Source organism: Pezoporus flaviventris, unplaced genomic scaffold, assembly GCF_033815535.1.
Source record: "Pezoporus flaviventris isolate CSIRO_AGI_PZ_B2104156 unplaced genomic scaffold, CSIRO_AGI_Pfla_v1 ptg000007l, whole genome shotgun sequence".
NCBI lineage: Eukaryota > Metazoa > Chordata > Aves > Psittaciformes > Psittacidae > Pezoporus > Pezoporus flaviventris.
In genome coordinates, this window is record NW_026892555.1 from 89112550 (window position 1) to 89137522 (window position 24973).

At 52.5% G+C, this 24973-nt stretch overlaps 1 protein-coding gene across 7 annotated transcripts; it reads right to left on the reverse strand.

Annotated features, from left to right (window-relative positions):
* Positions 1–363: 363 nt before the first annotated feature.
* Positions 364–20876, reverse strand: TFAP2A (transcription factor AP-2 alpha). 7 transcript variants are annotated; one of them, XM_061449442.1, is made up of 8 exons: positions 20680–20876; positions 12669–12726; positions 12292–12567; positions 9287–9338; positions 7242–7473; positions 6142–6260; positions 3693–3834; positions 364–2157 (listed from the first exon to the last, which is right to left on the reverse strand). In XM_061449442.1, the coding sequence occupies exons 1-8, from the start codon at positions 20751–20753 to the stop codon at positions 1869–1871; spliced, it is 1242 nt and encodes a 413-aa protein (XP_061305426.1). In that variant the 5' UTR covers positions 20754–20876; the 3' UTR covers positions 364–1868. The 7 variants fall into 7 exon arrangements, with proteins under 7 accessions (XP_061305426.1, XP_061305427.1, XP_061305425.1 ...); XM_061449443.1 differs by lacking the exon at positions 20680–20876 and adding an exon at positions 17521–17811; XM_061449441.1 differs by lacking the exon at positions 20680–20876 and adding exons at positions 14065–14369; positions 15113–15243 and having other exon boundaries at positions 12292–12726.
* Positions 20877–24973: the final 4097 nt, after the last annotated feature.

The window sequence follows — 24973 nt, forward strand, 5'->3', positions numbered from 1 at the left end:
AAATAAAATAAAACTTTATTTTTTTCTTTAAATAAAATTATGTTTTGGTTAAAGAAAAGATAGTGTGTCATTTTGTTAGTAGTACAGACAATTTTTTATCCAAAAGAATACATTGTGCTTTATTGTGTCATTTGTCTGAATACAGACTCAGTGGAATATCTAAATGATACCCTGCTCTGAACTCCAAGTTGAAAGTAAGTTTTTATTATACTTGAGGGAAACAATGGGTTCAGCTGCTTATTGCAAGGAGCAATTGTCAAGGGAGAGTTAAACTCAATTACTGTAACCATACTGAATAAAAAATACTGCCAAGAACAAAAATACGCCTGGGTAAAGACAGCCACTGAATAAAAAAAATCGACATAAAGCGTATCAAATATTTATTTATCTGGGCAACAAAGGACTATGATACATTGATAGGCATGGAGACTACTGCCGGCACAACTCAATACAATACAACTATAACTGCTTCCAATATGGCCAGTGGAAATACAGGATACCAGGTGGTCCCAAATGTTTGAAGTTCTTTGGGAAGAAGAAAAAAAAAAAAAAAAAAAAAAAAAAAGAGAGAGAAAAACAAAAGGAGAAAGAAAAGAAAAATGAGGGGAGAAAGGAAAGAAAAGCTAAATCTTGTTTTAAAAGACAATATTAATTTATTGCTCTGATGGTGGTTTCGGGAAAAGGACAGTGGATGAAAATAACTTCTTTCATTTTCCACAACACATAAGGGTTGTAAAACCGCTAACATGTTTAAAAACCTTGCCAGGGTCCAACATCACTTTATTTTATCTTCAATGAGAAACTAAATGTCATACTAATTATATATAAAAATTCATGGTTTTTTATTTGTTCAGCTGCTTCATTGTCGCCTTTAACATGCTACAACAGGGCTAAAAATGATGAATCCCAGAGAAAAACCCCCAAAAAACCTCTGATATCTAAATAAGTACCATGAACCACATGATGAACTAAGAGGGGAAGATTTAAAACCCACTAAACAAGAGGTAAACGAGATCACCAGATAAATAAAAAAAGGCTTAAAACAGACTCACCATATTTACAATTCCCATTAAATTACACATAAATAAATATATACATACATGAACACTGATTCCCTTATATAATAACCGTGAATCGTGTTGCAATAGAAAGTTCAAGTTGGTCGCTTTACCTTGGACAGGAAAAAGTTCTACAACTGAAGATATGACATGGAACTGCTTGTGTTTTGTGTTCAAGTTTATTCACAATACTGATAAAATGTCATCAGTCCTTTTTGCCTTTCGTTTGCTGCTGCTGTTGTACTTTTTTTCACCTCTTTTTTTTATGGTTTTCATTTTTTAATATGGCTACAATCTTAACTGAAGTTTATGTAAGGGAAGGTGGTGATTCAGTCCGGTGAAGCTCATAGAATTTTTAAAGTATTGTTTATTTCTTTTTGTTAATTTTTTTTTAAATTTTTAATATATTTTTAGAAAAAAAAAAAGTCCTTTTCTTTTTTGTTTTGCTTTTGTGATTTTTTTTTCCTCCTTTTGTTTTATTTAAAAAAAAAAAGTTCACAAACTCAAGACAGAACTTTTTTTCCTTTGCTGGCTCCGTCCCCCTGTTCTGTTAGGCTCCAAACTGGGGTTAAAACGATGGTGGCAGCAGAGAGAGGAGGGGGAAGTTAAAAGGGAGCAAATGGAAATGTGGATGCTGGGAAGGGGTGTGGGGAGAGGGCAGAGCAGTCCTGCAGAGTCAGAGAACAGGATTGGCAGAAGGACGCTCATTCTGTTGCTGTAGCCTGGGGTGCTGGGTGCAGGGGAGAGGGAGGAGGGAAATGAATGGATCGATGGGCTATGAGGGGGAAGGGAGAGGAGTGGGGGGGATCCTCACTTTCGGTGCTTCTCCTCTTTGTCGCCGCTTTTGGTGCTGTTGTCTGTGTGGCTGTTGGGATTGTTGCTGAGGTACATTTTGTCCATGGCCTTGAGCGCCTCGGTGAGATAGTTCTGCAGGGCAGTGACGGCAGCACACACTGCCGGGCTCCCGAAGCCATGCGAGATGAGGTTGAAGTGGGTCAGGCAGCTCTGGATGCCCGGCTCCAAAATGGGGTTGGGCCGTGAGTTCCCCAGGGGAGATCGGTCCTGAGCCAGCAGGTCGGTGAACTCTTTACAGATCTGTCTGCAGCACAAATGGAGCAGAGACAGAGGGAGGGAGGGCAAGAGAGAGGGAGAGAAATGAACCATCACTGGCGGCAGCAAAGCCTGTGCATTCTCCCTGCTAGATTACACAAGCCCCTGGATCAAGGGCGCTACTGGCCCCGAGCGCACACTCGCTCTCTTGCCTCTCCCTTTCCTCTCTACACATCCTTCCCCCCAATTCTCACACCTCCCTGGCACACACAAGCCTCTCCCTTCGCCTCGTATGCGCACACAAGCTTGCACACACATCGTGCCCTGGGCCTGGCCAGCACACAGGCAAGTAAAAGGGACACAGTTACATGCATCTCCGGCATCGCAGCCCCCTGTATCCTCCCCACAAATGCATGTCCCTGCCCAGCTGGGTTTTGGAGCAGGCACAAGGTTTGAAGTTTCCCAGCATGGCAGAAGGGAGTAGATGAGGTGCAATATCCAAAGGGATTTATCTGCATCTTGGAAGACACTATTTTGGGAGAGAACTGGAGAGAGGTGAGGGCCTCTTCCTTCACAAGGCTAAAATATGCCTGTGTGTCAGGAAGTAAGAGCGAGGGCAAAGAGGGGAATTGAGGCTTTAAATTAGGGTATTCCGAGACATCTATGTATGTACATCTGCATCTCCAAATCCAAAGGGACCTTCCCACACAGGGGAAGGCTGACGCTAACTGGGGTCTGGAAATTTCCTTCCAGGGAGGTGGGAAGAGAGGATACAAGGGCACAGTGTGGAAGTTAGGTTAAACCATCCCCTCATTGCACAAACGGTTGGGGAAATAACACACCTCATAGGCAAAAGAGCTCAGAGGCTTGTTGAAACAGCTTGTATTCTAAAAACCCATGTTAATGTCTTCCAGTCATAAAGCAGCTCCAATCTTCTGTCTGCATCCTATGGCACCATGCCCTTTGGTGACACCTCCATTGGTAATTAAGGGCTACTAAACAACCCTTTTCATTTCCAGCAAACACATCAAAACTATCATTTTCTGTCTACATGTCACCTGGAAAACTAGGCAGCCCCACCAATGGCAAAGTCCGCTAGCACTTTAACTGTGTGCAGATTGGAGATGAAAATATATCTTTAATATCCCCGTATACAGTGAGTAAGAGAGACTCTTGGGCAGAAAGAACCATTGCCAATTTTAATGAACTCAGATCAGTTTAATGTGCCGGTTCTATTTTACTGTCAATGGAAAAGAAGCCTTGCCCTTCTACCTAAATTGAGAAGCTAAGTGAAAAGGCCTGGAAATTTTTTTTTCTGAAGAATTACTGCTTTTTCTTTAACTAAACATCCACCCACAATTTTCACGGCTTGCTTTCAAGGTAATCTGCACAAACTCACTTGATGGAAACCAAGCTGGGTGACAGAGCTTTCCTATAGCAGGAGGGCAAACACACCCCCTTCACCATTTGCAAAACCATCAGCCACTGGCTATGTGTCAAATGCTCACAAATAAAAGCCCCAAACCCTGGGTTGTTGCCCACCCCTCACTCCTGAGCAACACACCAAAAAGGTAAATGTCTTACTTTGTAGCTAGAAGCATGTTTTTTCTTGTGACTTGCTCGTTTGGATCGGAATGTTGTCGGTTGAGAAATTCAGCTACTGCTTTGGCAGGAAACTCTGTCTCACAAACGTACCCAAAGTCTCTAGCTAGATGTACTGCTTCTCCTGAAAAGGGAGGCATGAGCGGAGATGGGAAGGAAACACACAGCTCATCAGTACACATGGCACAGAGGCAAACATCCATTAGAAAGAAAAGTGGGCTACATTCTACTTGGGCTTTTCTTCTAAAAGGCTTGGTCCTTTTTTGCTTTGGAAAAGGTAGGGTAAGAAATGCTAATCACATCTTATCTTGGAGGAGTTTTCTTTGCTTCAGTCAGGGCAATGCAAATGCGTATTTTCATTACAATCCTTACAAGTAAAAAAATTCTTGAGAGATTTCAAAGTTTACATTGAATAACAGATACTTTTAGACAGGCAGGCTCCATCCATCTCGAATACGTGCTGAGATTTACATCTCCATACCTTTACACAGTCATTTACCTACATTCATTCACAGCTATTTACTCTGGAAATGTTTGTGTGCCTCAACCACCTCTCTATACTCTTTTGCAATGCATCAATGATTAATATTGATCATAATTACTCCTAGAGCTCTTCTAAATAAAATGCATTAAACAGCTAAGTGTTTAAAATTTAACTTGATCGCATATAATTATATGTTCACCCCCAAACGATTAACCATGAGAATTTTAGGGTCATTCCACTGAGTCTGTCTGTTTTGTTGATTTTCAAATCTTTGGTTTTAATTTCCTGAACCAGTTGGTTTTTACTGCAGGGCTTCCTGCCATTAGCTCTAGCTCCGGAAGAACGCATGCGCCAATTAGAGCTTCAAAGCCTCAGTCCAGTGAGCTTGTTTCCATAAAATGGAGCGGATCATAAACAATAACAGTACTCCAGAAACTGCCTCACAGCTACAGGACTCAAAGCCCCAGCAATGTTTATACTGTCATCCCCCCAAAAATTAGCCACCATTGCTGTTATCCAGAGATGGGCCTCCAGTTTTGTTTTGGTTTACAAAAAAAAAAAAAAATCATTCTTTTAAAGCCAAACAGAACAATAGATTGCCATAAAACCTGCTCCATATTCACTAACATCACAAATGTCAACCATCTACCAAAGCTATACTTCTTACAAAAGTTTTCCTCACATGATTTCCACTATAGCACATGGATGCGATGGCAAAGCCTTTCCAGAAACACGAAAACGGTAATTTTCATGCAGCATAAATATATTTGGGCCACTAATCCTGGTGTTTAAATAAATTGAAGCCTGGCACCACACAGCACTTCTTTCCCCATCCCTTTGAACATGAAACATCTCACAGAATGCAAAGCGACGACAAAACAAAGCAACAAATTCCCTCCTACACAAACAAACTCAGCAAACCCATGCAGCCCAGGCTGCTTAAAAGCACTTTGCAGACTGAGCTGGTCCAAAACACAGCTGAACCCATAAATGAGGGGAAAGGAGGAGGATCTATTCCCTGGCCTTCTTACTTTGTGCCAGGCTGCTTCAGCAGCAACTGCAACAGCAACTACTTCAGAACTAAATGACTGCAAACTCTTGAGCTTCCCACCTCCCGGTTACGACAGCATAGAATGATATCCCAAGGCACTAGACATTAAGTTGCACCTTTTCTTGCCAGAGCAAAGCAGAAAGGAATGATATAGGCAAGGGAACACGTGTTCTGAAAATGAGAACCAAAAGGGAGTGGGGGCTGGTGGTGGTGCAACTTTGAGGCTTTCAGGACACCATTAATTCATGGCTGAGGTCAAGGATTCCCAAATTAATTCAGGAAGTAATGGTCACGCATTTCTCAAATGCAGATGTCAGAAAACTCAAATGATTTACTTTTATGTGGCTGCAGGCAGGGAGGGAGAATAAACTTAAAGTAGCTGCAGTTTCTGACATTTAAAATTGCTTGGTTGTCCACCTGTGGCAGAATGAGTGCAGCGAAGCATTAAAGGCTCTGCTACGTGTAACTTCCAACTCAACACTCAGGGGTCTCTTAGAAGGTTGAGGCCACAACCCCCAGGAGGAGGGATCCTTCCCATGCTGCTCCCAGTGAGTTCTGCTTACTCTGGGGAGGGATGACTCACTTGAACAAGGGAGCAAAATAGGACCCTGAAAACATCTAGCTCAGAGACTTAAAAGCAAGTAAATGGTAGAGTGCAACACTAAGTTTGTAGGACTCACACAAGCCCACTTCAGGTTAAAACAAAAAGAAAGGCACACAATGAACATTTTTGTCTGGGGCACAGAAAATAACACCCTTCCAATTGCCAACAAATGGCACAGACTCTGGGCGGAAGACCCAACAAAAAACAACAAAACACACCCCAACACCCAGTCTTCTCCCATTAAACAAAAGCAACAGGCATACTTTCCAAAGGAGCCCTCATAGTCACTTACCCTCCACAAGTGACGTGAGCAATGTAACGTTAGCAGCTTTACGTCTCCCGGCTGGCAGGTTTAATCCTATTTTGTCCAGTTTCTCCCGCAGAGATCTCCCTCCGTTTTTAGACTTCGCCCTGTTCCACACAGAAAGGCATTAAGAAATGGGGCTGAAGCGGGGCACTCACTCCCACTTTGAGTCCTGGCCACAGATTGCCCCGACATCACTTTCCCATGGAGAGAAGTGAGAGGGTGGAGGAGAATAGTCATGGGGAGCTGAAGAGTGAATGCTGCTGAAAGCAGTCTCGAACATAGGGATGGGGCTTTGGGTGGCTCCATGTCTAGGGAACAGGGGCCCTCACTGAGGTCTGGATCAGCCCCCAGGTGGTGGGGGAGCCCTGACCCAAGGCAGCTATCAGAGCTTCAAGGTAACACAGACCCGGGGTAGCTTCTCCCCAGAGCCCCAGGCATTGGCCCAGGCTTTTACGGAACGTGTCTGATTTATACGCCAGCAGCCCCCACTACTGCCATGGAGCATCACTGCATTCACATGTCCCATGTGTGGCTTTTTGGCCGAGCCAAACCAACCCAGGCTGTGGAGGTGAGAGCTGGCTTAGTTAATCCTGGATGCTACTCCCCGCTCAGGAGCTGCGTAATTGCCTGGGTGAGGCCACAGGCCCAGGACAGCAGGGTGGGGGCCCACTGGCAACCTCCTCCTCCTTCAAGGGAAATGGGGTGATGCTGGGGTTCATCACTGTGATGGGACAGCGTGCCCGGGACACACACACACACGGGGGGGGGGGGGCACAGAAGGCTGTGCGTTGCCATGGTTACAGCCCCCTCTTCTCCACCCCCCCCCACCTCAGCTGGCAGCGCTGCCCTAGAGGCCGCGCACACCCCGACCCCTAGCGGTGGGACCCGCAACCCCCCCCCCCCCCCCCCCCAATCAACGGCTGCCGCCCCGTGTGGACCCTCATGATCATCATCGTCATCACCATCATCAATCAACCCCCTCCTTCCTCCATCCCTTCCTCCCGCCCGGCACGGCGCAGCACGGCCCGGCGGCAGCGGGCGTTATCCACCGTCAGCCCGCCTCCCGCCGTTCCCCCGCCCCTCACCTCCGTAGCACTCCGCCCAGCAGGGAAGCGTTGAGGCACTCGGGCGGCGAGAGGCGTCTCTGCACTTCCGCCACCGTGACCTTGTACTTGGAGGTGGAGCTGAGCAGCGAGAGGCGGCCCGGCACCGAGCAGAAGACCTCGTTGGGGTTCACCACCCCGCCGAAGAGCGTGTCCTTGTTGATGGGGATGGAGGAGACGGCGTTGTTGTTAGACTTGGAGAGGGACACGGGGCCTGCAGGGAGGGAGGAGGAGGGAGGTGAGGGTCAGGAGATGGGGAAAAGGGAAGGGACGGGTCACCGCCGCCGGGAACCGGGGCCGCTCTGTGCGGCCAGCCCCGGCCCCGCACCGCCTGCGCGCACGGGGGGAGCGAGGGCAGGGCTGCGGCGGGGGCACCCTCGGCTCCCCGGGGGAGGGGAGCGGGGCAGCCCTCATCCCTCAGCACAGAAATCGGGAAGGAACGCGGCGGCCCCGCGCTACCCCGTTTCCCCCCATCCCGGAGCGGGGCACGCCGTCGAGGGGGGGGCGAGTGCTGGTTGTTAAAGCACGTCAGTACCTGCCGCGTTAGACGTCACGGGCAGGGCCGGCCCGCAGCGGGGAGCCGCCGACTGCCTTGCCCTCGACCCGTGCCGGGAGATGGGCACCGAACAGGCTCCCCCGGGAGCCGTCCCGCCCGCCCCGCCGCTTTCCCGGCGCGCAACTTTTGACGTGAGAAAACACGTAACGCAGCGGGGATCCGGCACGCTCGTGCCCCGGCTCGCGTTCTCCCCCAGATATAAAAGCCTGGTCCCTCCCCAGGGCGGGCTGTGCCGAGCCGTGCTGCCATTCGGGTTTGCGGTGCCCGCCAGCTCCGAGCGTTCGGCCGCCTTCCCGCTTCACACACAAACCCCCCCACGCCGCCCGACGCCGGTACTTTTTCGCGGGCGCAGGCAAACCAAGTGGGGGGCTCTCTCCGTTTTGGATAGATCGCTTGTGACATTAATAGCTCTGGGAAGGCTAATAGATACAACAGGAGTTAAACGAACTCTTGAGATTACTAATAAAAGAGCCAATTATCATGTCGACTTGGAAAGAGCATCTCTTAAGATTTACCCCGTGCACATCTAATTTGATGTGACAAAGGCTTTGCAGCGGGGGGAGGGGGGGGGGGGGGGGAATATTAAACTTTGGGCTCGCAGTCTGCGCAGCGGTTAGGGAAGAGGGCGGCTCTCTGCTCGGCACCTCGCTCCAGTGGCAGCCGGGGCACCCGAATTCCAGGCGGGTGCACGGCCGTGGCACCCCTCGAAGTAGGCAGTGCCTACGCCACCAGCCCAGCGGATTTCACTCCACCAGCAGCTCCCTGCACAGGATCCAAACGTGAACCACTCGCTTTCCACTGAGACTCCCCTTTGCAAAACACCCTGTGCCACCTTCCCCAATCCTTAAGTCACCCGAAGAAGACTGGAAAAGAGAACCGAGTGGAAACACACCAGAAATATTTTGCGCGATTCTGGGACCGGCTTCCAAGCAATTCCATTCCAAGTGAAGCAAGCACACAAAGGCAACGAAAAGCAAACGGCCCGCCTGACAAACACCAGTTTCCAGAAACTAGCCCCTTGCTCTCCCACAGCCCACCTCATCACAGCCACGATTTAAATAAGAAAACCCGAAGAAGGAGGAGCAACGTTTTGTTTTCTTATTCACAGCCCGGTTTACCAAAAACGATTAAACCCCTCCGGCTGCTCAGCCAGATGAGTGGGGCAAACCAAGGAACCGAATTGTTCCCTAATGCCCTAAAATACCATCTCCGATTTTCTAGATCATCTGCTATCTCTTTTCCTCGTTAACGACAACAATAATTAAAAGACCCGGCAAACGTGGCCGCGTAAAAGGACGGATTTTAAGCCGCATCGCCCTTTTTCTTTCTCTGCCTCCAATCCCTTGGCCAACAGTACGTGCCAGAGGAAGGAGCCCGGGGCCGGGGGGTGGTGGGAGGCCGGGTAAGTCTTCCCTGCCAGCAGTCCCCGGCTTGTGATGACATGTTTGGTATGCACAAGGAAACGGCTTACCTTTCTTAATTACAGTTTGATCTGGGATGTTAATACCGGGGTCTTCTACGTGCTGTAACAGAAGGAACAGGCAGGGATATAAATGTACAACCACAACAAAAGGTGGAGGAGGGCTGGGGTGGGATGGGGTGCAGGATAAGTTGTGTCCCCCCACCCAGGGGACGGTGCAGGGAGGGAAAAAACAGGTCTTGCGGCAAGGGCAGATGGGATTTAGGAGGGATTTCCTTTATCAGGAGGAATCCTGCATCCCTCCCTGCTCTTCCCCAGTTCCCCAAGAAATAGAAATAAATGATAAATCGCCCACATGCCCCCGGGGCTTGAGCAGCCGAGGCCGACACCCGAGTGGCCTCCACAGCTTCTGCCGGCTCCCTCCTCTCTCTTCTCTCCCCTCTTTTCCCTTCCCTCCTTCTCCTGTCTTTCCTAGGAAGCAATCCCGACCCTTCCCGCCGCTGCTGCACCCATGGGAGGGAAAGCACAAAGGAGCTGTGAGTGGTGGGTTGCCAGGGGGGTCCCACGCACCCCTGGGCTCCCCCACTATTGTCCCCTCGCAGGTTCCGCCGTGGCGGCTACAGCTGGGGTTCCCGCGGCAGAGCCACGACGTGATTAGAAAGTCAAATGAAATCATGTTTTCTAATTCCAAAAAATGACAGGCAATATAATGTCTGGCTGTGTTTACAAATTAACACCACTGCTGCTGAGATAGAAGATTTCACAATCGTTACAAAACCCAGGCATTACCATTTAAAAAACTATTACTTCCTTCTCTAGTCTTTGTCCAACAATAATACTGATTCTAACATTTTCCATTCTGTCTTGGATTTATGCTCCTGTTAATTGTGCCTGATCTCAATGATTCCGGGTGGATGGTACTAAGTTGCTTTATTACAGGTTTTATTATACTCAATGCTCTCATTTGTAACTTGCCTAAAGTGCTTCTGGATTTAAGTATAATTAAATTGAGAAATGTTCAGAAATGACTACTGCTGCAGTTCTTGTGTTTTAACTATATGGGGAAATATGATCCCTTTATGCATGCACCCTAAACCCATAAAGTAAATGTAGTGTGGCATAATACTTTTATTTGTGTTATTTCTACACATATTCCATACAGGGAGGACTGTTAAGTTTAAAATCCCACAGAGATATTTATGATTAAATAATTTTCAACGTGTACTTGATTTTCTTAAATATTTAGTGGTCGTTTTTATTAAAGGTTAACTGTTGCAGCAATGGAAAAATTCAAAAACGACCCTTTCCTGACCCAGATTTCAGTAAAGGTTTTTTTTCCTTTTTTTTTAAATAACTAGACAAAATACTATTTAAAGATACATCCTCTTATTTTGATGCCTTCCCTCATTGCAGCCTGCTGATTCAGTTTTACAGAAAAAAAAAAAAATAAAAATGTCTGGGCTGCTTTAAGGATTTAAACCAGATGGCATTTGGTTTTCCCGAAGTATAGCAATGCTATTAATTCATAGAACTGCAGAGAGAGGAGGCTTCCCAAGTCAGCCCACTGCCACGGAGCACCACGGAGGAGAGGGAGAATCCAAGAGAACATTTTAGATGATGTTCCTCCTTACAGCAATCAGGGGTTTGCAGTCAACAAATTACTTTATTCTTACTATTACCTCCACGTTATTTTATATGAGGTTTAGAGAATTGACCCGCTTTTAACGGATTCAGATTGCTGCTTAAATCCTCCACTTTGGGAAACGTATGAGTTTATTGCAAAACTGCTAAACATAACCAGCAATTTTCTGTGGCTAATTTAGCCAGATGAGGGCTGTAATAAATTCACTATTTTGCCCAAGTATAATTTACAAAAGATTTCAAAATGACCCCCCAAAATAGGTAAGCTCATCTGAACATTATCCTTGCAACACGAAGCTGTACTCATTAAACTGTCATCAAATATATTATTGCAATATTTGATCCTGTAATTTGGGATGGCATTTCAGCAAAAATCACATCCAGATACCACACTTCCCTCCCTCCCTCTTTCCTCCTGCAAGTCGAGCAGCTTCAGCCCCTCAGCAAGAGCTCTGTGGGATTTGATATATTTATTGCCATATTCTAATTCCATTTTCAGGGAGAAACCCAGAAAGATGAACTTTGATCGGGACCCATCATATTGCATCAGGCCATTTGCCTAACTGAACAATAGCCCTGGCTTGCTTTGTAAATAGTCTGTGTGATAATGTCATGCTTAATTAGAAATCATTTTTTAAATCTGTATTTATCGATAACAGAATTAGGTCCCCCAAATAATGCATCCTCCAATGGACTCCCAACGTTTAATTTAATATAGGGTGTAGCAGGTCTGGCTCGAATTTGATAACCTATAGCTAATGATTTATGAGGTCATCCCATCACACCGCTGCTAAAAGAAGGCGGCAGCATTTTAGTATACCTCATCCCTGATTTGTCAATTAATTCCTTTAGAGAAGAGGACTGCCCGTACTCTGTCACAATTTAGGATGGGGTTATCCCGTATGCCAATTCTGTAATCACAGGACACCGATTTTCCCTTCTTAGTCCACTTTCACCCACATTTTTTTTTCTTTTTTTCTTTCCTTCCCCCTTTCCGTTTGCCTGGGAGGACATTTAATGAGATCTCGTGTTTCAGATCCGTGTTTTTCCCAAGGCAGTGAGAAATCCCCAAATGCACGGCCCTGTGGTGATATTATATATTCTTCCAATCGTAACAGCTTATTGTCATTGAGAAGGAAAGATATTGTTAACGATGACAGTAATTTGATTTATTTATATTTTAGCGGGCGCTTTAGCAAGGAGGCATCGCACAGGGACAGGCTGGGAGAGCCTATTGTTCTAGGTGGGGGCTTCGCCTTTCCCTGGAGGGCGGGGGGCTGTGGGGGTGTCTCTTCTTCCCTCCCTCTTCTCTTCTTGGGGAGGGGGCCCCCTCCCTCCCCCCGAAGTTGTGTTCCTGCGGGGTCGGGGGACAGGGGAGAGGCGCAGCGGGCACTGGGGCTGTATCATTTGCTTACCGGCACATCCTCGATGGCGTGGGGAATGGAGTGGAGGGGCAGGTCGGCCAGCCCGGAGCCCAGCCCGTGCGGGGCGTGCAGCAGGTCGTCATGCCGCCGGTAGTCCCTGCGTGGGTCCAGCCCCGAGAGCTGGTGGGGCAATCCCCGGTGCGTGTGGAGCAGCCCCGTCTCCTGGCTCTGCCTCTGTCCCGGCCATCCCGGGTGCTGGGGCTGCGGCTGGGCATGGAGGGGGTTGAGGCTGTAGGGGTCGTTCACGTGGGAGTAGGGGTCCTGAGACTGGGGGTAGATGGGCTGGTAAGGCGGAGGGAAGTAGGGGGGCTGGAAGTCGGCGTTGGGGGTGTGGGAGAGCGGAGGGGCGCTGGTGTAGGGAGACTGACCCACGGTCCCCAACTGGGGTAGCCGGGCTGTCCCGTTGCTGGTACTGTCGTGGCGCTCCTGGGGGGAAGGGGGGGTGACGAAGGGGGGTGGGAGTGGGGGGGGCGGAGGAAGAGGGGGAGGGGGAGAAAAGAAAAACAAAGATCATATCAAACTGTTTCTTCCCAAAATCGCCTTGCAAATTTTTACCTATCAGGCAAAGATGGACAATTCATCCGCTCCGAGGCGGAGAACAGCATATCTGGGGTTTCTGTGCCTCTGATTTCCCTTTGCACGCAATTAAGAAGCAGTCTCGCTTTTTAAATAATAATAATAATTAATAATAATAATAAAATACCGGCAACAACGATAGCAGTAGTAATAGCAATAATTATAACAGAACTGCTCATAATATTGCGGCGATACAGCGTGAACTCCCGATTGGGCCCCGGCTTTTCAGGAGCAGGTATTTCCCACAAATAAAAAAGAATAATCCATAAGCCGGCATTATTAAAATAATAATTCTCCCACGACCCGAAACCCTCCCACTGGCTCAGGGCAGAACCGAGACAAAATACCCTGGCTGGGATTACCGGTAACGCATCCCAGGGAAACCCTGGAAAATCCGAGACCACTGCCATTTTGTTACTAGAAGACGCCAAAATAGGCTCTAAACAAACTGGTCGTTCCCCCCGCGGGTTTTACCCATGTTTCAGGGCGAAGGTACGGCCCCGGGTCCCCACCGACGGGTAGAGCCGCCACAGTGCCCAGCCGAGCTCCCCGCTCGCCAGAGGGCCATTTGGGAGCAGAGAGAACTGCGGCGGCGGCGGCCGGGGCAGCGGAGGAATGCGCCGGGCAGCCGGGGTGGGAGCTGCCCTCCAGCCCCACCGCCCCGGGCCGCAACCGGCAAGCGGCACAGAAATGCGCCCGGGCGCTTCGGCACGGCTCTGCCGGCTCCCGCAGCCGGGCAGAACAGCCCCCAGGTATGTCCGGGGAAAAAGGCATGTCCTCCTCCTCTGAGGAGAAGGGTAAAGGGGAAAAAAAAACATGATCCTGAAAAAGGGAAACGAGAAAGCTGAAAATATCCCGTTTGCAGGTGGCAAGGTGAGGAAATGGAAACGGTAGGGTACAAGGAAAGCTTTTTGCCGTTCACTCGAAGCAGGCAAAAAAAAAAGAAAAAGAAAAAGGAAAAGACAAAATTAAATTAGGAGAAAAAAAAAGAGAGAATAAGAAAAAAAAAGGGGGGGTAAACCAACGAATTTATAAAAAATAAGGAAATGAAAGGAAGAAAAATGAATGAAGGAAAAAAAAAGCCCTCTCCGGAAAGCTGCGTGCGAAACCCCGACCGCCACCGCCGACAACAATAGCAAGACCCAGCGCACACCGAACCCCCTCCGAGAGAAACGCGAAGCAACTCACCATAGCCGAAAAACTGTGCACTAACATCTGCGAAGAGTCGGGGGTTACAAGTCAAGGTAGAAAAAAAGCCAAAACCAAAACCCCAGAAGAGGCAGAGGAAAGGGACCGGCGGAGAGCGCAGCCCCCGGCGGAACCCCGCGGGCGCGGCGCGGAGGGAGCGCGGCCGGAGCCCGGCGCTAGGCGCGGGCGGCAGGACCAGGACGCCGGGGCTGCTCCTGCACCACGGGCACGCCACTATAATCCATCAGAACTTGCACCGATCTCTGCTGCCCTTCATCGGGTGTTGCCAAGGCGAGCTCTCTATCCTGGCGTGGTGTGAGGAGTCAAAGTTGGTTGTTTTGTTTTTTTTTTTTTTTTCCTTTTTTTTTTTTTGTTTGTTTTGCGTTTTTTTTTTGCCTTTTTTTTTTTTGTTTTTAGCGTTTGTGTGTTTGTTTCTTAATCCTTTTTTTTTTCCTTTTTTTTTTCCCCCCCTTCTGTCTCTTTTTCTCCTTTGACTTAGGCTGCTGCTTCACTTGAGCTCCTAATAACAGATCTGCTGCCTTCCTGGAGACTCCTAATAGCAGATATTCATGACTATTAATATTACACGAACACTTAATAAGGGAAGAATGGCTGGAAATCGAGCGTGAAGCGAGAAGGCAACTCAAGGCAGAGCCTGTTCTAAATGACGTCCATTGAATGAAGAATCAGTGTATCTAATCAGAGATGGGGGAGAGGGAGAGAGAGAGAGAGACAAAAAGGGAGAGAGAGGGAGCGGGAGAGAGAGAGGGGGCACATGCTGCTGCGTCTGACGAATCACAGGGAAGGGGCAACATTTTAAAAGGTTGCAGGGCATGCAAAAGTGAAAGAGAAAGAGATCCGGAGAGAGAGGGTGGGAGCCAGGAAGGGGGTGCAGGGGGGTGGGGTGCGAGCAGAAGGAGAGAGGGGAGGGGGCGCGGGATCACCCCTTCCTCCCCTTCGCTTCTCTTCCCCTCCCCTCAATTCCTCTCCCCCCACCGCCGTCGCCTCCTCCCCGTGCCCCAAGCCCCGCTGTCCTTTGCAAGCGCACCTCGGGCTGCGGCTGCTGCGCGTAGCCGGCCTCAAAGCCCAGGGAGAAGAGCGGCTGCTGGCTCCCCGCTTGGCTCTTGCCGCTTTCGGCCGCGCCACCGCCTTTGCGCGGAGTGGGCTCCACGGGGCCGCCCCCCGCCGCCGCCGCCCCGTCCATGCCTCGACGGCGCCCCGCCGAGGGGCTCCCCGCGCCGCTGCCCCCGCGGCGGCCGCCCCGCGCCGCCGAGCCGGCTCGCCTCCGTGCCCCGCGTCCCGGAAACCGGCTGGGAAAGTTTTTTTGGGTGTCTCCCCTTCTGGGTGTCAGTCCTCCTCCTCCTCCTCCTCTTCTTCCTCCGATTCGAGCCCAGCGCCGAGGCCGGCGGGCGCCCAGGGCGGGGGGGCTGGGGAGCCCAAGGAGCATCCGCCGGGCTCCCCGCGGCCCCCCTCTCGGAGGATCCGGGAAAAGACGGGGGGAAAAGGCAGGAGGCGGTGAGGCGGGGAGGGAAGGGAATGAGGGCGGGAGGGACGCCAGCGGGAGAGGGAGCCGGGAAAAGAGGCAAGGCGAGCGCTTCTCCCGGCCCAGACAAGCCGGGGCTCCGGCGCAACCCGTCGGACTGGCTGTGCAACTCCCAAACAACTCCCTCAAACAGGCACCGCTCCTCCTCGCCGCCGCTGCTGCCCCACCGCAGCCGCCGCGCCGCCGCCGCCCGGCCCCGCGCTCCGCCCGCCTGCTCCGGCCCCCGGGGCTGAGCGCGGCTGGCCGGGCTTCACTCCACTCCTTCCTCTTTTTTTTCCCCCTTCTTTCCCTTTTAAAGGCAGGTCCTACCCCCCGTCAGGGCACAGTCACCCTCTTTTCCATCCCCTCTGCAAGTCACCTCGCCGCCGCTCCGAGCAGAACGCCGAGCGGTACCGCGCCCTCCCGCACAACAGCCCGCGGGCTCCGGCGGAGCAACCGCTGCTCCCGCCGCGCTGGGGAGCACCTCGGTGCAAAGTCCCGTTAGCGCAAGGCAACAAAAAGCCATTGGCGATGATATCCATAAGCTCGCACGTGTGCACACTTCAACACCGAGCCTGGGGGACGAAGGGGGAGAAAGACACTCTTTCCTTCCGAAATCCAGCTGAACAATATATATACATACATATACATATATATTTCGTCCCTGTTTAAAATAAATAAATAAAACCAGACCCCTGACACTTCGTTCCTAGAAATCAAGCATCCGCCAGCGAGTGCATCTAAGACCTCAGCTTCCTCACCGGGAGACATCTTTATCTCAAACTCCTCTATCCGGGACTAAACCGCATCATTTAGTTGCCGGCGAGCCTGGCCGGACCTCCATCCCTTCCCTAAGCTCCACCGCCCGAAGCAGCGGCAGGGTCGGGTGGGATCACGGCTCCCCATTTTGCCCGTCGGCAGGGCTCCGCCGAGGCTGGGGGCACCTTTCGGCACGGGTCACGACCACATAACTGCGTTCATTTGCAAAGTGGAGTCCTTTATTGGGCGGTGTAAACGCGCTGCACAGGCAACTTTTGCGAAACGGGTGACAATGATATTCGTTGGTTTGAGACTAGGCATGAGTCCTGGACATCGCTCTTCTTTTTCCTCCTCTTCTTCTTTTTGCCAGAGTAAAAGAATCTCCCCTCTTTCTAAATATATGGATGCACACACAAACACACTGAGAGATGCATGCACACAATCGGTGCTGAACGGCTCCAAAACCAAATCAGGTGGATTTAATTTTTTTCCTTTTAATTTTCCACTTTGAAAAATATTATTTCTTAAACTCGTGGGAGTGTGGCCCTGAAAATTGGAGGGTTGGGGAAAACCGTTCCCAACCTTGGGATTTCAGTTCAGCAGCTGACCCCTGAAAAATCTGTGCAGCTCGGTATAATCGGCATGCCTCTACATCCAAAAGACTGAATTGAAGCGTCGATGCTGAGCCGATTTATTGGGATGTCTCGGGTACCTGGCGTGTAGGAATAATTCTCTTCCCTTTGTCTCTTTGCCCTTTCATTCATTCATTCATTCATTCATTCATTAGTCCATTCATTCAGCTAGCCATCCACCTATCCATCCATCCATCCATCCATCCATCCATCCATCCATCCATCCATCCATCCATCCATCCATCCATCCATCCGGATGAGTGTAGCATCCTAGAGCCTTATCTACAGAAGATCTACCTATAGCCCAGACTGATGCTGGATCCTGCTTGCCTTTCCTCATACATTTCCGAGAAAGCCGGCTTTCAACAAGCCCCGAAGTTCCTGGGGAAGGACCCCAGCCTCTCTCCAGCTGCAGGACTGCAAGGAAGCCTGGCGAAGGAGCAGAAGTTTTCCTAAACGAAATTGGGAGACGGAGGGATGCTGCAAGCTCCCGCTTGCAGCTGCGGTACCGGGGCTGTACCCCGGCCGGAGTGAAGCGCTTACCTCACATTCCTCATACTTGATATTATCCGTCAGTTTCCAAAGCATTTTCATGGATTGGCGTGAGAGACAGAGGGAGAGGGTTTGGTTCTGCCTTTCCCTGCGGTGGCGGCGTGGGGAGCGCGGCTGGCGCAGGCTGCGCAGCGCTCCCGTCCGCGCTCGGAGATCTCCCTCTAATGGTGGAAACTTTTCCCTTTTCCAGCTCTTTACCCACAACCTAATCGCCTCATTAGCATATCAACAACAGTCCAATTGCTCGCCAGCACAACAACCTGCAGCGATGGACACAGGTAGCAAGGACCCACGAGCAAAAGGGGGGGGGGGGGACACACAAAACAAAAAACCCACCCAAAAACAACAATAAAAAGAAAAAAGAAAGGAAACATAATAATAAAAAAGAGACATAATAATAATAAAATGCTTTCTCCAAACCGCCGAGCCCCTGCACAGGGGGTAGCTGGCCCTGTCTGTATCCCTGCCTGCGGGCGAGCAGGGCTCTCCGGCCTCGGCTCTCCCCGCTCCCCTGGCTCCCAGGGAGGATGGGAGGAAAGCGGCCGAAGAGGTGACCGTCCCTTCATCTGTAGAGTTTGGGGCTAGCCATGAGCCATCCCCTGACTTACTTCCCCCCTCACCCCTCTTTTCTTTTCCCCAGGGATTTTAAAGAAACCAAAGCGAGAAGAAACGAGACTCGGGTCCTGCTATAACGAGGTTATTGTCTGCGAAGGCTCCTGTTGCCTTCTGGATGTGATCTTTTAGGTGGCTATTTGAAAAGCTTCTTTCATTTGCAAAGTATTTGGTTCCTCTCGGATCTGTTGGCTATTGGTCTTAAAGAAAAAAAAAAGGTAACCGAACAAACCCAGCATAACCTCCCAGATAGAAGTGGGCGAGCGCTAATGTGAATGCAGCAGGAGTCAGAAAGTCTATTGCAAGCACTTGAGCAAAGGGACAAAACAATTACCATAAAAAAAACTTCGGTACTTTCTTAGGTGGAGCACTTCGTTTGCTTAACAATGTACCCCTAAATGGGCGCTCAGCCCGCTCTCCCGGGGGGCTGCTCTTCCACCCTTCTCCTTTACGTCCTCGGGTGCCCAGCCTGCATCCATCCACCGAAAGGCTTCGTTTTCCCTTCTCTCCGATCCATCGCAGCTTCTAACGGGGACCGAGGCATCCGCCTCTCCCTGAGCCTGGCTCCCCGGGCACTCCACGGAGGGGAACATCCCCACGGAAAGGGGAGGCAAAGCACCTGGCTGCCCTGCTGCTCCTCCAAACTTCCCTCTGCCAGCCGCAGAACCTGGCAGCCTGAGGGCCAGCGGGACCCTGCCGGCCCCTCCGCCCAGGGAATAACGCACTGCTTCCAGCAGCCAACAGCCCCTCCGCTCCGTGGGGAGCCACGGCGGAGCCGGAGGGGGGGGGGGGGGGGGCGGGACACGCGTCCCAGCGCCGGGAAGGTCGGGAAAGCCTGCAGGCTCCGGGCCTGCTCCTCCAAACGCACACATCCACATCCCCCAAACGGATTGTTTTTTTTTTTTTTTCTTTTATTCTTTTTCCCCTTGCCCCCCTCCTCCTCCCCCGACGTTCTTTTTCACTAGAGCTTTTGTCTGCAAGTGGCAGGAGAGTAAATTGTTGTTTTTACTCCCATTGAGCTTCAAATGGAACAGGCAGATTAAGCCTAGTTAATGCCCCCGGGGGGGGGGGAAGATGAGAATAAGAGGAGGGGCGGCAGATAACGAAGGGGCCCATCGCCCCTTAGTGCCATCAAGTCGGAGCCGGAGAAACCTCCCACCCGCGGCCGTTCTGAACTCCCGTGGGCCAAAGGCCTGCCCCTTCTTTCTGCCAGCCCCGGTGTGCAGGGGTATAGGGCGGCTTCCCCAGGAGAACCTCACTGGGACACGGCTCCTGCTGTCCTCTCACCGTGTCTGCCCGGAGGGGACCCTCCGCCAGGCACGGGGGGTGCAGTGGGTCAGAGGAGGCCGCAGTACAGGGGAGCTGGAGCACGGACAGCCGGGGCTGTAAGGAAAAGTCGGAATAAATTTCAAGGCAGATAGACTGTAAGTGCGAGTTGTCTTCAGTAAAAAATAAAAAAATAAAAAAATTAAAATGCTCTTTTGATCACTTTTCCACACCAACCTGATGAAAAGCGGTCAGTTCTAAGTGTAAAAAATGATAAATTAAAAATAAGTCTTTATTTACTTCATTCTCTCCCTCTTTTTTTTTTTTTTTTTTTTTTGTTCTGCAGACTTCCCGCTACTCTAAACAAAAATTAAATAAGACAAAGCGAAGAAAGACTTAGCCGAGAGATCTGAACGGCTAGGAGCAGAAAAAACATCTAGGATCACATCTTTAGCTGGCACGTCCAGAAAAAAAAACCGAACAAAACGGTCGTTCTCGATAATACGAGCGCGGGTGTTTGAACAGGACGGTTCTTCTTCCCCTGTATTAGCCGGCAAACAGCTGCGGTTCGGCCCGAGGGGACAGACACGAAGCCGCTGCAGGGATTTCCCACTGTCTCCCGGTTTGGGAGCCGCCGCAGCTCCACGCGTGTCTACTCGCCCGCGGGACCAGTACGGCAGGGCCGGGCCCGTGTTTCTCCCCCTGGGTGCTGCTTTTCCCTCCAGCTCACCCCGCGGGACTGCTTTCCAGGGGCGCACCCTCCGCGTCTGCACCCGGGTGGGATCCGGCAGCGCCCTTCATTCGCGGGAAGGGCTCGGGTGGGAGCTCACGGCGATGTTTTAACCTCCGCAGCTCGGGCTCCGGGCTCTGCCCCGCGATGAAGTCCACCGCGCTCCGGGGCAGCCCCAGGCCCCGCGGCAGGACGGCGGCCGCCGCCGGCCCCGGCCGGATGGACGGGCGGGCACACGCCGCCTTTCCCCGGCCCACGCTGCCGGACAGCTCAGGCCCGGGCCGCGCCGGCCCCAGCGGCGACGGTGGAGCAACTCTCGTCCCTCCCGGCCACGGTCTCTGTCCCGGCCCGCCGCTCTCTACCTGTTGCGACCGGGTCCCGCCGGTGGCCTGGGGCAGCTCCCAGCACAAGCAGCCGCATAATCGCCAACTCCGGCGTCAGGTTTGTCCCGGTCCCTGCTAGCCCGTCACCTTTCCCGCTGCAGCACTGCCTCCCGTCCCAAAATAACAATAACCACCCCCAGGGCAGGAGGGTCGCCTTACCTGCCAGTCCCCCATTTTGGCAAGGATAGACATCCTGGGTGCGGACTCCGGATCCCCAGGCCCCTGCTGGTCATGGACTGCGAGGTCAAGCCACCCGCCCGGGACGCCTGTGGGTAAACCCTTCCCTTACCTGCTCTAGGACTCTCTCACCTGGCCATAAAGAGCTGGGTGCTCCCTACCCGCGCCTGCGCGCTGCTCCCGCGCTGCTTGCGCGCTGCCCCCCGCCGTCGCACTCCCATGGCGCCCTCCCGGCCCCGCGGCCCCCTTGGGGTACATCTCCACCAGCCCCCCGGGACCCACCGGGCATGTCCCGGCCGCGCTGCAGCCGCCCGCTCCTCTGTCCTCTGCGCTGTTCCCCCAAAACAGAGCCGGGGGGGGGGGTGTCTGCGAGCCCCGGTGCCTGCGGCCGGGGTGGGGACGGGCGAGCCCCCCGCCTTCCCCAGGGGGGTGCTGGGTTTCCTTGGGGTAGGTTGCCAGCGAGTGAGTGCTTGTAGTAGTAATAGTAATAATAGTCGTAAGAATAATGATAGCAGTAACAACCCTAAAAGGCAAAGCAGCGGGGGAGCTGAACTTGCCCAAGGGGGTAACGGGGGAGCTGCAAGTGGCTGGGGCAGCCCAGGGGGAAGCAAAGGGACCCCCAAAATGCAGACGGTGCTCTGCTGGGGGCAGGCAGCAGCGGCCGGGGGGATGTGGGTGAGGGATGCTGTGGTCCCCCCCGGGAAGAGTGGCCTGGGACAGCCTGTGGCCCTTGTTGGACCTCCCCTTGTCCCCAGCTGTGTTCCCCCACCCCCTTTGGGGTTTCAGGTGCCGAAGTGCCTTGGAAAGTTGTCAGGGTGCAGGCAAGCTCTGATTTCACACCCCAAAAGAGACAGAGCGCGGCCCCTGACTCAGCTCCAGGGGTTGTGAGAGGTGGCAAGCAGCGCTCCAGCTGCAGCATTTTGGGGAAGGATGTAATAAATTGTCCCTTTGCATTTCAGGGAGAGGGGAATGTGGCATCGTGTCCCGGGTGTGGGTCACTTTGAGGCTTCCCAAAAGCCGGAGCTCATTGCCTCCCACCTATTAGCCTGTGCTGGGTTGGGTCTGGCGTCCTGGCCTGGTCTCAGCCCCATTGGAAGGAAGGGGAGTACACGCCTCACCCCACGCTAAGAGTCTGCGGACAGGAACCTTAGAGGTCAGGCCGTGTCCCCAGGCAGGTGGCAAGAGGCGGCGAGAGCTGGCACCCTCAGCCATTCTGCCCCGGGGGAGCGCCGGGGCCGCGGGCGGCTGAACTCTCGATTGCTACGCGGTTCTGCTTCCCACCCCTCGCCCCAGCGACCCGGGCTCGTCGGGACCAGGCCCCTTCCGCAAGGACCGGCGGGGCGGAGCGCGGTCAACGGGCCGTGCGAGGCGCGCTGCCACCACCGTTCCCAGCGCCTGCCCGCCGTGTACAGTTAGCGTCAAATTGCAGCAATTAGCCGGGCACCGGAATTTAATTACCCAGCCCTGCCTCTTCCACACGCACCCCCTCTCTATCGTCCCGGGGAGGCTGCTCCGGGAAGACGCGGAGCAAAGACAAAATGGGAGAGATGGGGATGATGCGCGAAGAGTTCATAGCTTTAGGACTCTGCCGCGTCTCCTATTCCAGCTTTCCGAGCGCCTTGCCCCCTCCGAGCCCGCTCCAGGAGACGGCAATTTTGGCACGATAATTTAAAATGATACTTTAAATTCTTACTATCTTGAGAGGACGGGTGGGGAATTAATCCGATTTCAGGCTGGCTTTTGGCGAAAAGTTCCTGGTAAACTTAGGTGCCACTTTTCTGTTATACTCAGGGTGGGATGTGTCCTTTCTCCCTGCCTCCACGGCTCCCTACGCAGGGTTAAATCTCCCTGGCCGGGACCTGGCTCTGTGGGGAGGGAGTCGGGTTTTTAGGGCTACGAGGCAGACCTGGGTCCCATCGGGCTCATCCCTCCGCTTTTTCTACCCCGGGGAGGAGGGCATGGGCTGGGCATGCTGCAGAGCCCGGGGCTGTCGGGAGCTACTTTTCCCCTCCCCAGTGAGTTTGGTGACCTCACTTCGGGGGTTAATTCGGCTTCCTTGTCCCGGGTGTTTAGAGGACTCCTTTCCCTCACAGCCTTGAAAGCAAATCGGTCACCGAAAGGTGCAGGAAACTGAAGCCACCGATTCCTGGGCTGCTGTCATCCCTGAGGTGCCAGGTCTGGGTGGGTGTCTTCCTTGTCCTGCCTGCCCTGCCGCTGCCTTTCACTGTGCGAAAGGAAGATGAGTCGGAGGAAACATCTCTTCCCAGACGAAACAGTCTCTTTTAAAGCAAAGACAGATGCAACCTCTTTCTTTTAATTATTCTTCTTCGTCCCCCCCCCGTCCCCCCCCCTCCTCCACTCTCTGTGTCACACCGGCTGGCTCACAGCTCGGCGGTGATTTTTGGCAGGTGGATGGGAGACAGTCACAGCGGTGTTCCATCCCCTCTGACTTATTCCTGACGGACGCGCCGGGTCCCTCCCTGTGTGTCACTGCGCGGGCAGCAGACGGGGTGCAGCCCTGCCCGCTCCATCCCCTCCACCACCCTTTTTCCTAAACCGGCCCACGTACGTATTCCCAACCAGGGGAAAGGGGAAGAGGAGATGCTCTCTCGGGGCTTTCCCCTGCCTGGATTAGAGTATCCCCAGCCAGTGAGAGTTACCGACGGGTCCTGGCACCCCGGAGCCGGGTGCATCCCCACCTACCCCAGCCAGCTCTTGCCTTCTCCCTCCCGCCTGCGCTGCCTGCTCCCGATGCGAGCTCGCAGGAGCGGTGGGATATAGCCGGCTCCCGAAGCTCTGCGCGGAGTTAAGGGTTGGTTACTCCTCGCACTGTTGCTTTTCACTGCCCCAGTGCTGCCCGCTGGGGAGGGGCTCAGCGCTGCTGATTGTCACCGGCTTGCTGCCACATAAATCACTTTTTTTCTCATTTTTAAATTATTTTTTGAATGAATGGGGCTGAGGAGGGGTGGTCTGGGCTGGCTCCAGTGGGGTCCTGGGCTCGCCTGTACGGGCAGCTGCTGTCCCGGAATATAAGAGTAGAGTCCACCCTGAGTACGTGGCGTCCTGCACCTTTGAGCAGAAGAGGCAAAACCCGGCAGGACACGAAAGATTCCAACAGCCCAAGCTTTACATAACAAAGACTAAAAGAAAGGGGGGCGGGGAAGGAAAGACACTCCCCGCCCTTCCTTGCTTCTTACTTTGCGGTCCAACACGGTTCAATGAGGTTCTGGCGGCCGGTGCCAGGGAAGGCGATGTGCTGCCTCTCGGGTGTTGATTTGAGGGTTTGTGTCCCGTTTTTGTGCCCTGCTGAGGGGGAGCTGGCTCCAGGCTGGAGCGGCAACATTCCTCCCGGCGGCAGGTCCGGGGAAGACCTTCTCACGAGAGAAGTGTGATGGTGTGGAGGAAAGAAAGGATAAGAGAAGAAATCCGCCCGTGTCCGCCTGCCAGAGGTGCTGTCCTCGGCCATTCATTTTAGCAGAGTTTGTTTTCCTTCACGCCCCTTTCTCGCGGGAGTGAAGCCCACTGGGAGCAACAGGTTGCTTCAGCCACTCCCGGGACCTCATGAAACCATTGTCCCTTTCCCCTTCGCACCCCCCGCCCCGGGACACGCTTTGGATGGGGATGCGGGCGTCTCGCCTGCGGAGTGTCACGCATAGATCCCCTGGGCAGCTTCCGCGGAGGAGCAGGAGAATGATGATGCTGAGGATGCTGTGCCCTGAGTACAGCCCTGCGGTACTTCTGCTTCCCTCATCTTCCCATCCCTGGGGCCCCGGCCAGGCGTTTGAAGCCCCAGAGTGTTGCCAGGGGCTGATCAGTCTGGAAATCAGCTCTGTGTATAAATAGCTTTTTTTCCCCCCGATTTCGAATGAAGGGACAGGAGGGTGCCCCAGCGCAACTTTTTTGGAAGTGAGCAGAAAACCTGGGTTTTAGAGAGGCAAGCGAAGTTTTTTCAAGGAGCACACGGGACTCACCTGCTCCTTTAACATTAATTTGCTGAACTAACTTAAATATTTATCCGCTAAAGCAACTAAACGAGCAAAACCGGGAAGTAATTGAGAGTTAAAACTGAGTGCAAACTGCGGTACCAACACAATCCAGCCACTGAGGGTTTTGCATGAGCAACCACATGGCACAAGTTCCCATGCTGTAGATGACCTAGGAAAATGGAACAGGTACATTCTGCTTCACCAGGTGCCTTTTCTCTCAACCTAGGGCCTTTAGGGCTAGGTACTGTCATTGCTGGAGCTCCTCAGATCATCCCTATGAATAAAGCATT